The sequence below is a fragment of the Mycteria americana genome, chromosome 3 (genome assembly GCF_035582795.1).
Source record: "Mycteria americana isolate JAX WOST 10 ecotype Jacksonville Zoo and Gardens chromosome 3, USCA_MyAme_1.0, whole genome shotgun sequence".
NCBI classification, from domain to species: domain Eukaryota; kingdom Metazoa; phylum Chordata; class Aves; order Ciconiiformes; family Ciconiidae; genus Mycteria; species Mycteria americana.
The window spans coordinates 26,954,644-26,968,388 of record NC_134367.1 but is presented as its reverse complement, the minus strand read 5'-3'; the positions used below and the strand labels follow the sequence as shown (position 1 = coordinate 26,968,388).

The following is a 13,745-nucleotide window of genomic DNA, read 5'->3' as shown; positions in this document are numbered from 1 at the left end:
ACCACCCTCACGTCACGGCGATATCGCCGAGGCTGAAAATTCAGTGACGCACGCCGTGGAACCACCCTTCTGTAAGGCCAAAACGTTTCAGGGTAAAATAATTCAAAAGCTTTAACTTTTTTTTAATTCACGTTTTCCTCCCAGAAGCCTTTGCGAAATATGCAGAGTAACGGCTTCCTATTGGCGGCTGTCCCGCTTGTCACCGCCTCGTAGCGCTGAGGCTGGGGGCGGGGCGGTGGCGGCTGCGGCTGCTGGCGGGGCAGGTGGGTGTGCGCCGGTCTCCGGCTCGGCTCGGCTCGGCTCGGCTCGGCTCGGCTCGGCTCGGCTCGGCTCGGCTCGGCTCGGCTGCTTTCCTCACGGGGTAGCAGCCAGCTGCGGGCCGGTGGCGCCCCGCGGCCTGCGGGGGTCTGCGGCGGGAAGCACTGCTGCCTCGCTAGTTAATAGCCGTGTATGTTCGCTTGTTTTTATTATTTTTTTTAATCCTCTGTGTGAATAATGTGGGTTTCTGTGATTTTCCCATCGCCACCCTGGTGTCCTCTGGCTCGCTTGGCTCTCGTGGTCTGGGGGGCGGCGGAGGGGCTGTGCTGGGTCCAGGCTGGCGTTGGGGTGTCTGATCAGGGATAGCCTCCCTGGTCACGGCCTGCTCGCCCTGGACTTAACGAGTGCTTGCACAAGAAGTGCGTACTCCAGCATTTCTCATCTCTTATGTGACAGCTTGCTCTGTTCTGCTCTTTGCCTCCAAGCCATCCCCCCACCGCCAACTATCAGCATGATGGCTTCCCATTTAATAACATGAACTGCTCTTCATCTCACGTCTACCAAGAATTTGTCACGAATGGAAGGGGTTAGAGTTGATGGCTCGGGAGGCTACTACCTGTCATATGTTGAGTAGGATACTTTCCCCCCAAGTTGGTGTTACATGATGCAGGGTAGAAAAGAGCTGTTGGGATGAGGGCTGCTGGATGCAAGCAGTGAAAACTGGGTCCTGGAGTCTTGGATCTGCAAGGACATGCCAGGCACAATTGGTCTCCTGGCCCTCTTCGCCAATGTTCTTCTGGTCTGTGTGGCTAGCATGGGAGCAATGACTTCTTTCACAGATATTTATGTTCCCTCTTTCCCCCTGTTAGCCCAGGCAGCCTTCATAAATCACAACAAGGGAGTAAATTTGGATCCTTTTTTCCCAAAGTCCCTTTTGCTGTTGAGATACCAGGCTGCAGGGAATGGCCAGCAATCTGCCTATGATTGCTGCTACTGGATGCAAATTGCCATTTTCCCTCCTTTACTTCTGGTGAGAAGAGCAGGGAGGGGAGAAGCTCTTTGCCCATCCCTAGGGTGCTTTCTTTCCATCAGATTTCAGTTCACAAGTTGGACTTTCTCTTCCAACATTGCATGGCAGGCTCAGTCTCAGGAACCAGAACACTACAGCTCGCTTCAAAGCTTGTTGATCCCCCTGTAGTTACAAGACAAGCATCCACCATGTCTTTACCTTCTGTTTGCCTTTGCTGCATTGATGTGAACTTGGCAACAGTGACTTGCTTACCTTCTGTGACATGTCAGCTGGCCTGCTAGGAGCATGTCTTAGGAAGATGCACTGAAGAAAAGTAACTCTTCTGTTTCTTTAATTTTTTTAAACTTCAAGTTAAAAATCACCTTTGGCTTATTTTTCTTCTTCTGTGAATTTAGCTGTATTACAAGCAACTCCTGTTTCATTCTGTTCTTTCACGTAGTTCACACTGATACTTTTCTTTAGTCTTTTTTTCTGTTTCTCATGCACTGTTATATTTATTAGCAGTATAGATACTACTCAGCAGTGTTTGAGTTCCTGGTGACTTACCTAAGAAGAAATGGAGGCCCCCAAGGAGGCATGAAGGGCCAAATAGCCTGGCTCATTTGAATTCCCATGGTCAGATGCAGGCTCGTATTTTGTGTTCTATTTTCGTGCCTGTTGGCTAACAAGCAGATCGCTTGTCTCGTGTGTGCTCAAGGTCTTTCAAAGGTCGCTTTTTCCCTCACTTATGAAGGAATTCTTGCAACACTGGAAACTGGAGATTACTGTTCGCATGCCAACAGCCTCTTTTCCAGGATTACTTGAACTGTGGATTGGAGTGACAAGAAATCTCCCTACAGAGGGAAAACAGGTCTCAGTTGCAGCAAGGAGTTGCTATTACGGAGTTCTGCATATGAAATGCCAGTATGATGAAATTTGATGCTTCCTTGGCTTACAGCTCTACAGTGGAATCCAATTCCTGCTGAGACCTAAACACTAGTCTATTCAAAAAATAACAATTAATAGCCTTGTTTATGAAGCCATTCAAGAACTAAAATGCTGCTTGCAAAGCATGGTGTATTTGATCAACTGAAAAGTCTATACAGTTTTGCTTAGCAACAGGCTTTATTAATAGAAAGAAATGTGACCAGTGGAAGGATAAGTAATGCAACGGTCTGAATCTTTGTATTTTAATCTGGACTATTACAGAAGAAACTGGTCATTCTTTTGAAGTTTCTACTGATTCCGGATCACATACTTACCCTGGATCACCACAGCTAGAAAGAGAAATGAGAGGCTTTGAAAATACATTCTCATACTTCACCTAAGTATGCGTAGAATTAATGTTTACTTTTGGCATTCTTTGATGCCACATTTGAAAAACCTGTCTACTGCCTCTTCTCCCCTTTGGTTGAAACTTGGCTTTCAGTGGTGATTGAGTAACTTTAGTGCTAAAACTTATATTTTCTAAAAGTTTTAAGGATTTCCTTAGTGGTGACTTTATTTTTATCTACTATCTCCTACTTAGCAACTTGATGCTTACTTTTCCTGAATTGCAGGGGAATGAAAAGGCTATGAAATACTGTGACTTGACTGTGCAGCAGTAAAACCAAATCAGTTTAGACTGAAACTTTACTGAAGTGTTTTGTCAAAAGTTAACTTACATTTTTGTCATGTGAGTGACCTGTGAAGCATTATTCCAGCTGCCATCAGATTTTTGTATCATTATTAACTTATTATCTTTTATAACTATTCTAGGTAACGGAAGTTTGAAGTCATGGCCGGAAAACTGAAACTTTACTACTTTGATGGAAGAGGCAAGATGGAGTCAATTCGCTGGTTGTTAGCTGCAGCTGGGGTCGAGGTTTGTTTTAGTGTTTTTAACTTTAAGCTGCACATTGGTAAGCTTGTCTTTGAGGCAGACTACAGGTTATTAACCAAAAAAGAAAGGGCATCCCAAGACACAATAGTAAATGAGTATCGGCTATTCAGTGTAATTAAACACTCTTACTTTAGGCACACAAAAGTATGGCTTCAAGTTACATGTCTTCTGAGCATTGACACTGTAAACCAGTTTCTTGCTTAATGGAAGAATGAGTAATGCTTAATTAAGCATTTCATTACTGAGCCAGAGCTGTTGAGCTGGATGATGGATGTGTTCCTGGCATAACAATATTATCTGTGCCAAGTAAAACAGCAACAAATTTGCTTTCTCTAGTCTTTCTGTTTTCAGTTGGATGCTCACACACAGATTTTTATTTTATTTTTCCCTCCACTCACTGCATCCTCCACAATAAGCTATAGCACAAAATATATTTTGTCTTACTTGCATCATTTAGATGAGGCTTAACAGGGTGAAGTGAGCAAACTGACCTACATGTGTAGGGAAATTAGAAATCTCAGAGCAGGAAGAAAAATACTTGGGTAAACCAGAGAAGCAAGATACCACTTTAAAATAATTTTTTTGAATGGGGTATAATTTACTTACTCATTTGCTATCTATTTTGATGATAAACTGATAATTCAGGACTAGTAGTTGCTCTGAGTGTCCTCTTTTATATAGTAGGCTGTTACACTTCATATGGTTACCCCTGTACTGAGACAAGGAACCCGAGTTTTTCAAAAAGACCACTAGTCTTTATTTGAAGGCGTTACGGAAGACACAACTGGCTGCTTCCCTGCATCATTCGTTCCTATGTTTTAATTCCCTCTCTCTTTTTTTTAATTAAAAAAAAAACTGTTGACAGGTACCAGTTATTACATTTTTCCTTGGGATATTCTTTTCCCAGCTTTTCATCAGCAGAAACCTTGGTTCTGAATTTTAGACTCTGTGATCACACTTACTATGGTTGATCATTGGCACTGTATTAGTATGCCTAACCTTCTGGGGTTTCCCTAGTATAGCAAGTCTTAATGGTTAACATAAGTTGCACAGATATTCTGAGAGAGGTTGACTGAGGAAGGATCCTTGGGAGTCCATAGCTAGGCATCTAGGGATTGGTAAACTCAATCATAAGACCAAGTCTCCATGGTCTACATTGACTATAGACGTGTATGGCACATACAAACATGTACATGTAGACATCTAACTTTGGTGTCTTAATCTTGAACTGAATTCCTATGTAAGTAGGACTGATTGGACCAGCCATCCTCAACCATATTGAATATAACTACATCATTCTGATCACAGGCAATTCTGTATCAATTTGTTTCTCATCTAGTGAATAATTCATCTTTAGCTGTCCTAAACATGCTTCTGTACTAAACTTCTTGCTGGGCATAATACTTTTACATTACTTTGTAAAAACTTTGTTTTAACTTTCTAAGAATTTGTTCTTAGCTCCCAAATTGAAATATCCCACAGCAGAGTTTTTTTCCACATACCAGAAAGCATTTTAAGGACAGCCTAGTCTGTGTTGTTGACTGTCTCACATTAAATTGCCTATTCAATAGCAAACAAACCATCCTTACTCCACTTCTTATTGCCTGTTTTTCTGCTAGGGTTGCATTTAGCAGCATTTGTCAAATAAGACAGTCCAAGAGATTTTGCCAGTGCTTCTGCCCTTGGTATTTTCTCCCTTAGAGCCATATCTGGAATGGAAGGAACCATGGTGTATATTCTTTTCCTTTTATGACGCTTAAAAAGTTTCTCTGTTCTAGCAATGTGAAAAGACGCTCATTTCTTCTTCTTCCTCATTCTCTTTTGTCAGTTTGAAGAAGAGTTTTTGGAAACCCGAGAGCAGTATGAAAAGCTCTTGCAAGGTGGGTCCACATGACACCTCAAGGAAAGTGTGAGCAGACTTTACTTAGTCTCAGAGAAGATGTGTGAAGAGAAGCCTTTGAAGACTGTGTGGGGCTTTCTATCCACACAGCAGAGAGGGAGTAAAACTGAGAGCTGTGAACAGCTGCAGAGGCTGATTCCCCCCCCCCCCCCCATATGTGGACAGATGCAATTGAAAATTGAATGTCCTTCCAACCTGGAGAGTTTTCCAGGCCTCTGGGTTGTTCTGTTCTCCGTTTGTCTACGTGTCCCACCTGGTCCCACAAACTTACCCTGGGCTTCAGTAATGTGCAAAAACGTATTCTAAAACTTCATTGAATGTCCTGATTTAGCTTAAGATACTGGTTAAAAGAGAGAAATTTGGGAATCTGACATTTTCTTCAACTGTGTTTTAAATAATGGAACAGATTTTTTAAAATGTATTTAGAATTAGACACTTTTTACTCAGTTGATATGTTTAGTGTGATTGTCTCCACTGTATTTTGTAATTTTTGTATGTTTGTTGACAGCCTCCTGAATATGAGCCAGCAGTGTGCCCAGGCGGCCAAGAAAGCCAATGGCATCCTGGCTTGTATCAAAAATAGCGTGGCCAGCAGGACTAGGGAAGTGATCGTGCCCCTGTACTCGGCACTGGTGAGGCCGCACCTCGAATACTGTGTTCAGTTTTGGGTCCCCCACTACAAGAGGGATATTGTGCTGGAGCGTGTCCAGAGAAGGGCAATGAAGCTGGTGAAGAGTCTGGAGCAGAAGTCTTATGAGGAGCAGCTGAGGGAACTGGGACTGTTTAGCCTGGAGAAAAGGAGGCTGAGGGGAGACCTTATTGCTCTCTACAACTACCTGAAAGGAGGTTGTAGAGAGGTGGGGGTCGGTCTTTTCTCCCAGGTAACAAGTGATAGGACAAGAGGAAATGGCCTCAAGTTGCGCCAGGGGAGGTTTAGACTGGATATTAGGAAATTTTACTTCACCGAACGGGTTCTCAAGCATTGGAACAGGCTGCCCAGGGAAGTGGTTGAGTCGCCATCCCTGGAGGTATTTAAAGGATGTTTGGATGAGGTGCTTAGAGACATGTTTTAGTGGTGGTCTTGGTAGTGTTAGGTTTATGGTTGGACTCGATGATCTTAAAGGTCTTTTCCAACCTATATGATTCTGTGATTCTGTATTTCATTTCAGCATAAAAGCTGCTGTGCACAGTCCTGACTGCAACTTCAGTGAATTTTTTTTAAAGCAAGGATGTTAATCCACAATAATTGTGTTCTGCAGTTTAAGTTGTCTGCACCACTGTAATTTATTGTTTGCATGGAAGAACTCCAGTTTAATAGAATGACTACCCACAGCAAGCTCACCATGAACGTAATGATCTTCTGAAGACAGCAAGAGATCTGATGTGTAGTTACTAGATCCAGTAGAATAATGTGTGTCTTTCCCTTTAGGTGGATCCCTGCTGTTCCAGCAAGTGCCCATGGTGGAGATCGATGGGATGAAGATGGTACAGACTAGAGCCATCCTCAGCTACATAGCAGCAAAGTACAACCTCTATGGGAAGGACCTGAAGGAGAGAGCCCTGTACTGTAACAGTGCTACTCTTCTTGAATTTATTATAGTAGCTTCGATACATCTAGAATTAATTGCATACTTGCACACCCAGAGAATCACCTGTGTGCCTCAGTGACACACAATTTGCAGTGAGCCTGACAGGCCACAGTTAGATGCAAGCCAATTGATTTGTTCTAATTAGATTATTTTTACATTAAAATATTTGAGGCAGGGGTTTATTGTGCTTTAATAAAAGATTAATACAGCTTGACACAGGTATTCGGGAGGTGACTGGCGTGTAAATGTTGAACTACTTTTGTAAACAGAAAACTTTTTGGAAAGCAATGGTTAGTTTTTAACTTTTGGCTGCAAAATAAGATCTGTCATTGATGTTATCTGTGATTGCATGATGTTCCACAACATTGTAAAAAGTGCACGGTTTAGGAGTTGGGGAAAGAACAGCTAAAAGCTGTTGAATAACTTCTGGTTTCATGTGAAATTAAATCCAGGTCTTGATGTTGTGTCTGTGTGAAGGAAAAAAAAATGTGATCGGGCTATCTCAATATGGAGCCTTTAAATGTCTGTTTCCTATTGTTTTTCAACAGAACGAAAACTAAAGGTCAACTAGTAAAGCATCTAACTTCAATACTTTACAATAAACTGCCATTAAACGGTGCAAATGGTTGGAAGAATTGGCTGAAGCAGGTTCAGGGAAGTAACAAAAAGAATGAATATTCGGACAGGAGCCTCAGTCATAGCTTATCAGCTTCCTTGTGTTGTTAATAAGCCATCACTTCCTGTAGCTTGCATTCCTTGCATACCTCTTCCTTCAAACAGAATTCTCTTCCATCGAGTTTTAGATTTAGCCTGGAGCCTATTCCTGCTGTCTTACCAGCAAATATAAATTAAGTATATTTGTTGATTTGTTCTTGAGCAGGGGAAGAGAGCATCAGTGTTTTGAGGAAGGCTTGCTGTGATTAGCTCCAGGTTTAAGTACTTTGGATAGCTGGTCTTGTGCAGTGTGGACGTGCAGTATTGGAAGACCGGACAGATGCAGGCGAGAAGCTGGCACACATTAAGGCTTGCAGGAATATCTGATAGCTTCTTATTGCACATAACATGTTTAACCCTTACAGAGGCTTTTTCGAGAAGCTGTTGCCTGACAACAAAAACTGCGGTTAGTCTTATTACACAGCAGGAACTCAAATCTCTTACGACATGGGATGGTTAGAAGACTTTGTTAGACTATTTTATCAGATATTTTATTCTTATTCATGAGGACTTAATTTAAATTTGAGTCTTGTCTACAGTACAAAACCTGCTGTCAGAGCTCTGGAAAAATGGATAAAAGGGACGATCTGAAGAACTGCTGTACTAATAATTTAGCTAGATGCGGAACCTCGTCCGCTTCAGGTTTCCAACCCCATTATTAATCTGTTTGGTACCACTTGGACTTTGGATGAAACCCTGAAGGTGGGATACATCCAGGTGCCTAAGCCAGTTGGGGATGACTTCTTGTAGTGCTGTGTGTTTCTTTGGTGATTCTGAAGTGATCTGTAACACCAAAGTTAAACTTGTTTAACCTCTGTACAATCCTGTTTAGTCTTGCACAATTGTTATCCCACAAGTGTGAGGTCGTTTACCCTGGTGCGAGACGCCAATATACACATAGGGCAGAGGTATTTTATTTCACGTCTGCGCAGAGATGGGTGCTAGGTGGTAGCTCCACAAAGCTAGCACAAAGTGCAGTCATACAGGTACAGTATTTATACAGTCTAGTTATGCATATGCATAAGGAATTACACAAAGCGGTTTTCTGTTGGTCTACGTTTCTCTTATTTCAGCTTAAAGCTACAGTGCTACTTTGATATTCTGCACATGCTCAAAGGTGAGGGGTCTCTGCTTGGGCCGGGGTGTCCAGCTCGAGAGGTGTGACTTTTAGTATTATAATGAGGATAGTTCATGTGAGGGTGCTTCTTATCACACTTCTACTAGTTGTTTCAGATGGTTCCCAAAACATTTTAATTAGCTTACATATTTCTTCGGGATGCTCTTCTCTCCCAAGGACAGTAATTCTTGTTTAGACGTTCCGCTTTCCAGCCTGAATCCCCCTTATAAGCTTTACATAAGCCTTGGCCTTCCACCAGCTCCTGTTAGACTACACTGTTAGACTACACGATGAGGCAAGTAAAGTGCCAACAATGCTACAAATATGAGTGAGACTCAGACTGTGACATGTTTTGTTTAACTGCAAAAATAATTTTCATGACAGGGGTGGAAAATTCAACTTCTAGTATCACAACACAAATCTAAGAAAACTCTGCTTATGGAGGTGCCTTCTTATTTAAGGTTTTTGTTTGCTTTGATTTTAAGGATCGATATGTATGTTGGAGGAACCGATGATCTTATGAGCTTCATTTTGATGTTCCCATTCTTATCGGCTGAGGATAAAGAGAAACAACGTGCTGTTATAGTTCAAAAGGCAACAAGCAGGTATTTCCCAGCGTATGAAAAGGTATGTAGGAGGATCATCTCATTCCATTGTTCTGGAAGGATAACAATGGGAACACTGGCTATTTTACCAAAAGCAGAAGAAACAGAAAGGTGTCAGCGTAGTACGTTAAACCAGAACATCATACTGTCTGCAGGCTGGAGAGATGGGAGGGCGGTCAGAGAGACAAGTTGGGGTGGGTTAAATGCAGAAATTCCTAAGTGAGATTTCATGGTCTGAGCAGCACCAATATTCAGACTGAAGCGTCCAAGTATCCCCTTTGGCTCAAAACTGTTACAATCCGATGAATGTGTAAACATAGCTATGTACAGTTAAAATAGCAACTTCCTGTTTTTAGGAGAAATGAAACTGTGTAACTTGCATTGCAAAGGCAATTCCGTTTTAGAATAGCTAATTGTCAGCTTTGTTTAACATTTCAAATACATCTACATGCTTTTTTAACCACAGTTATACACAGCTGTCACTGCTGTCTTCTAGTCTGAGTGGTCTGCTGCTTCAGCCATACTGGAATCTTGGTGTTTCTCTAACTGATCCTTTGAGAGATAGGACCCAAGAGGTGCTCTCAATGGACATTAATACACACAGACAGGATGACCTGGCAGAAATAGCTGCTTTGCTTTTTAAAGACTAAAAGGAAGACAGTTTCCCAGTTCAATACCAGCTCTCCTATAGATGGCTGCCAGAGTTCATTCTGCCCTAGATTCAACTTGTTGCATCCTAGCCTCAATGCTTTAGGCTCATCACCTCTCTTTTACGTTCTCTATTTTCCCACTGAAGCTGTAACTACATACAGAAAAATTCCAGATTTATTAGGCTGGAAGGGAGTGAATACCAAGGAGGTATCTAACACTGTAGTCCAGTACGTGGGGTTACCTAGGGCTATAGGAAGGAAGGATGGGTAAGAGAAACCCTGGGATTCTAGATTGCTGCTCTGAGGACTGCTCATAGATATCCTGTAAAATGCTCAGTGACTGCAGGCACTGGGCCCACATCCCCCACACTAGTAGTATCCCTAGTTGCATGGGAGAGAAAGGTGAAAAGAAGACGAGGCAGTACGTATTCTCAAAGAAGGTGTACCTGTGCATTTTGAAAACATCAACTCCAGCTGGCTATCCACATCTGAATGTTTTCATTTATGACACTTCTAGGTTCTGAAAGACCATGGGCATGACTTCCTTGTTGGCAACAGTTTTAGCTGGGCAGATGTTCATCTTCTTGAAGCCATTTTAATGGTAGAAGAGAAGAAGTCAGATGTGCTCTCGGGCTTTCCTCAGTTACAGGTACCTTACACTAACAGTACACTCATATGGCTGGAAATGTGATAAATGATATTTCAGTCTGTTGTGTGTAGATAATTCTGCAAAACAAGAGCATTTGTCACTCCTCTTTCATTGTAGTCTTGCTCTTCTTGCTCTAGGCAGAACATCATAATATGTTACATCTAGAGAATCTATCATTTTCTGTAGTAATCCCTGTACAGATCTGAAGAAATCCACCCTCCCTTTTTTTCCCCTCCTCTCACCAGTTCTGTGATACCTTTAAGCAGAAGATATTTTCTGGATCACAAGAAGTGATTTGAGTAAATTACACATCTGAAACCACAGATAACTGCTTCCACTTTATCCCATATCCCATCCACAAGACAGAGGGCCGTTTTATTACTGTTTAAAATAACAAAGGTTGTGGTGAGGGGGAGTAAAATTCATCCATGGCTAAAGCTATATTTCTTGTCTTGCCTCCACATACAACTTGTTAAAAGATGTTACACAAATCAGTAAAATTGTTTTTTCTTGTGTTACTTTCTGTTCTTTAAATACCATGTACTTACTGTTTACCTTTTAGGCATTTAAAGCAAGGATAAGCAGCATCCCCACAATCAAGAAATTTCTGGAGCCAGGAAGCCAGAGAAAACCTGTTCCTGATGATAAATATGTGGAGACTGTGAGGAGAGTTCTCCGCATGTATTACGATGTAAAAGCAAATTAATGTGCCTGGCTAAAACAACAGCTGTGCTCGGTTTAAGAGAACTATCAGATTGCACATGTACAATTACACTGCAGGGAGAAGGTGAAGGGGTGTTCAAAGGAGTTCCAATGGACAGTATCTCGTGTTCTCTCATACAAAATACAGTAGGCAGGTATCTTTTGTAACACTTCACTACTAGCCTATTTTTTTCCTTCATTCTTCTTGAGATTTTTCTGGTAATTTTAAACAAGTGAAATGGCAGCAAGCATGCTGTCTTCCTGGAGACTTTTTGGAAGAGTGAAAAAGAAAGAAATGTGCTTGCTGACTGACAGCTTCAGCATGTTCTGCTACTTCTGAGGACTTTCTTCTGAGACCCGAATCAGATTTTTGTATGATGATTGCTTCCAATTTAGGCCTTTTATTGTTTTTAATATCACTGTAGGCAAATGAAACAAGTGGCTTTTAAAGAAAGTGGGAGGGAGGTGTTTCTCTTGCCAGTTCTATTGGACATCAGTGACTTGTCTGAAATGTCAGCGTTGTATAACTAAGCTGCACTTTTCTTTTATTACTGAATTAGGAAACAAATTGACTGCCAAATGGCATTTTTGTATAACTGTTGTATCTAGAGGGATCTGTTCTAATCAAATAAACTTTTTATTTTTATGTGGTCATGTTGTCATGTTGTGTCATGAATGAAAGTTGGGCCTTTGCAAACTTCATTTTTACTTTTCCTGGAGGATAAATTCTTTATACTTGATATCAAGGGGATCCTTGTTAACTTGTATGCCTCATGCAAAGGCATTTATAAACCAGAGAAGGGAGATGTGAAGGAGAGGTAGTAAACCATCACACAAACCTGGTATAGTTCCTATCGAAGGTCTAATACCTGCCAAACTCAAAATGTTATTTCTTTTCCTCTCTTTTTTTTTTTTTAATCTATGGTTTCAGCAGATGACTTGAGAAAGGAATTTCAAATGTTTTTAATCACTTTGATAAATGGCACTTATGCTTTGAAAAGCTGCTCTGTGGGATGTTATCTTGGGGTTTCATATCTGTTATTTATAGTTCTATATTAATGATATAGTTTACAAGAAAAGACTTGTGCTCAATCCCTGATGGCATTGTTTAATTCCTGTGTTAGCTATGGGTTGAGAAATAAGATGCTGCTTGACCTTGGAATGCAGTGAATACACTCACCTGATAGTTGATGACTGAGTTGCCCACTTGAGAGCTCATCAAAGCTCCCCAGCTTCAGCACAACTGAAGTTCTCAGCACTACGAATACTTTCCCCTCATTGCCAGGAATACAAGGTTTATGTTGACTTACACAAGTTTATCTGTCTCCTGCCTTCTTAATGTCAGTTGCAATTACAGTTTAGTCCTTGGTTTAATCTCAGATTGGTTTCATAAGAAAGTTTGGAAAACCCTGTAGTTGTTGATCTGAATTCCTTTGCTGAGTGAACTTTTTCTCCAGAATATGAGGAAAGTTGTGGTGTAATGCTGTTCAAACAAATGTTCCACAAGCAAAGATGCAGAAGATATAGGAGGTGACTGTCTGCCAGTACTTGTCAGTGATAAGCCTAATAGCTGATGGTCGTGCCTTTTAGTAAATAGGGTGGCACAGTAGCAATGAATGTGAACAGAAGAACAGTTGATACTGAAACTTTGTCATCAAGACTGTGTGCATTTGAGGACAGGGTTACTTCAGCCTAGCTCAAGAGTGGTTGTGTGGACTGAATGCCCCTTAGACTGCATTAGGTGCACTCTCGGAGCACATCTTTCAGTTTGATTTCATCCAGAAAGAATCCAGTTTGTACACTCCAAGATCATACTGTGATGGGAGCCAAAGCACAGTTAAAAAACTCACTTTAAAAACCCACTCCTGTTCCAGACCACTAATGTAGACATACCCTGTAATGCTCTGGGTGTGGCCCAGCTGATGGGTTATTTCCTGATATTTCAGTAAATCGTTGATGAGAACTTGTATTCTGTTTGGTTATTTTGTATTTATCTTCTTGATTTGGTTTGAAATGAAGACACCTAAATGTGTTTATATATGAGCTAGTGTGTAGTTCTCCATATAACATCTACAGCCATCTTTGGCTTATGCTTACGCTATCATTGCAGGGCTACATGGACACAGTGTTGTGGGTTAACCCCATCTAAGGATGTAGCATTTCTTACGTGGACATTCCCACACAGGTTTGTCAGTTTAGTTTCTAGCCTGTACAGAGTGACAGGTCTATAGACTGTTACTGTGATCTTCCAAATTCTGGGCAAACTAGGGAGGAAATCAGCTTAGATCTAAGTCTTTTGTAAAAGATGCCCATACTGAGTATCCTTGAGTCCTGGTACAGCACTCTAGCAGTAATTATTTAGGTCTTTAACTGACTTTGGTAATGCTTTTAAGACACATCAGAGCACTTCAGTTCTGTTACCAGCCTTCAAGACAGTAGTAAGCAAAGAAGATACACAGGTGTTTGTTGCCATTTCTCCTATGTCTCTCGATATTGCTGGCCCGATAATTCCTGGCTCAAAATTAGTTAAGAACGCATGATAACCTCAGGAATTGTTTCACTCTTAACTGTCTCAAAGCACTTAGGTGTTAGACAGGCAGTTTTGATGTATTTTCCAAGAAGGACTTGGATTTGTCTTCAGCCCTTGCTCTGGTAAGACCTATTTATGTA

The 13,745-nt window shown here is 41.4% G+C and overlaps 1 protein-coding gene across 1 annotated transcript; it reads left to right on the top strand.

The window, feature by feature from the left end:
* Nucleotides 1–255: 255 nt before the first annotated feature.
* LOC142408083 (glutathione S-transferase 3) lies at nucleotides 256–11,717 on the top strand. The gene is made up of 7 exons (XM_075498060.1): nucleotides 256–448; nucleotides 3,026–3,131; nucleotides 4,978–5,029; nucleotides 6,479–6,611; nucleotides 8,955–9,096; nucleotides 10,242–10,373; nucleotides 10,936–11,717. Exons 2-7 carry the CDS (start codon nucleotides 3,045–3,047, stop codon nucleotides 11,077–11,079), a joined length of 690 nt encoding a protein of 229 aa, XP_075354175.1. The 5' UTR covers nucleotides 256–448; nucleotides 3,026–3,044; the 3' UTR covers nucleotides 11,080–11,717.
* The last annotated feature ends 2,028 nt before the right edge of the window (nucleotides 11,718–13,745 follow it).

Bases quoted from the DNA above. Each gene is read 5' to 3' on its own strand.
- LOC142408083 (XM_075498060.1), top strand. From the start codon at position 3,045: ATGGCCGGAAAACTGAAACTTTACTACTTTGATGGAAGAGGCAAGATG. The intron at 3,132-4,977 runs GTTTGTTTTAGT...CTCTTTTGTCAG, and splicing joins TAGCTGCAGCTGGGGTCGAG to TTTGAAGAAGAGTTTTTGGA. The intron at 10,374-10,935 runs GTACCTTACACT...TTTACCTTTTAG, and splicing joins CGGGCTTTCCTCAGTTACAG to GCATTTAAAGCAAGGATAAG.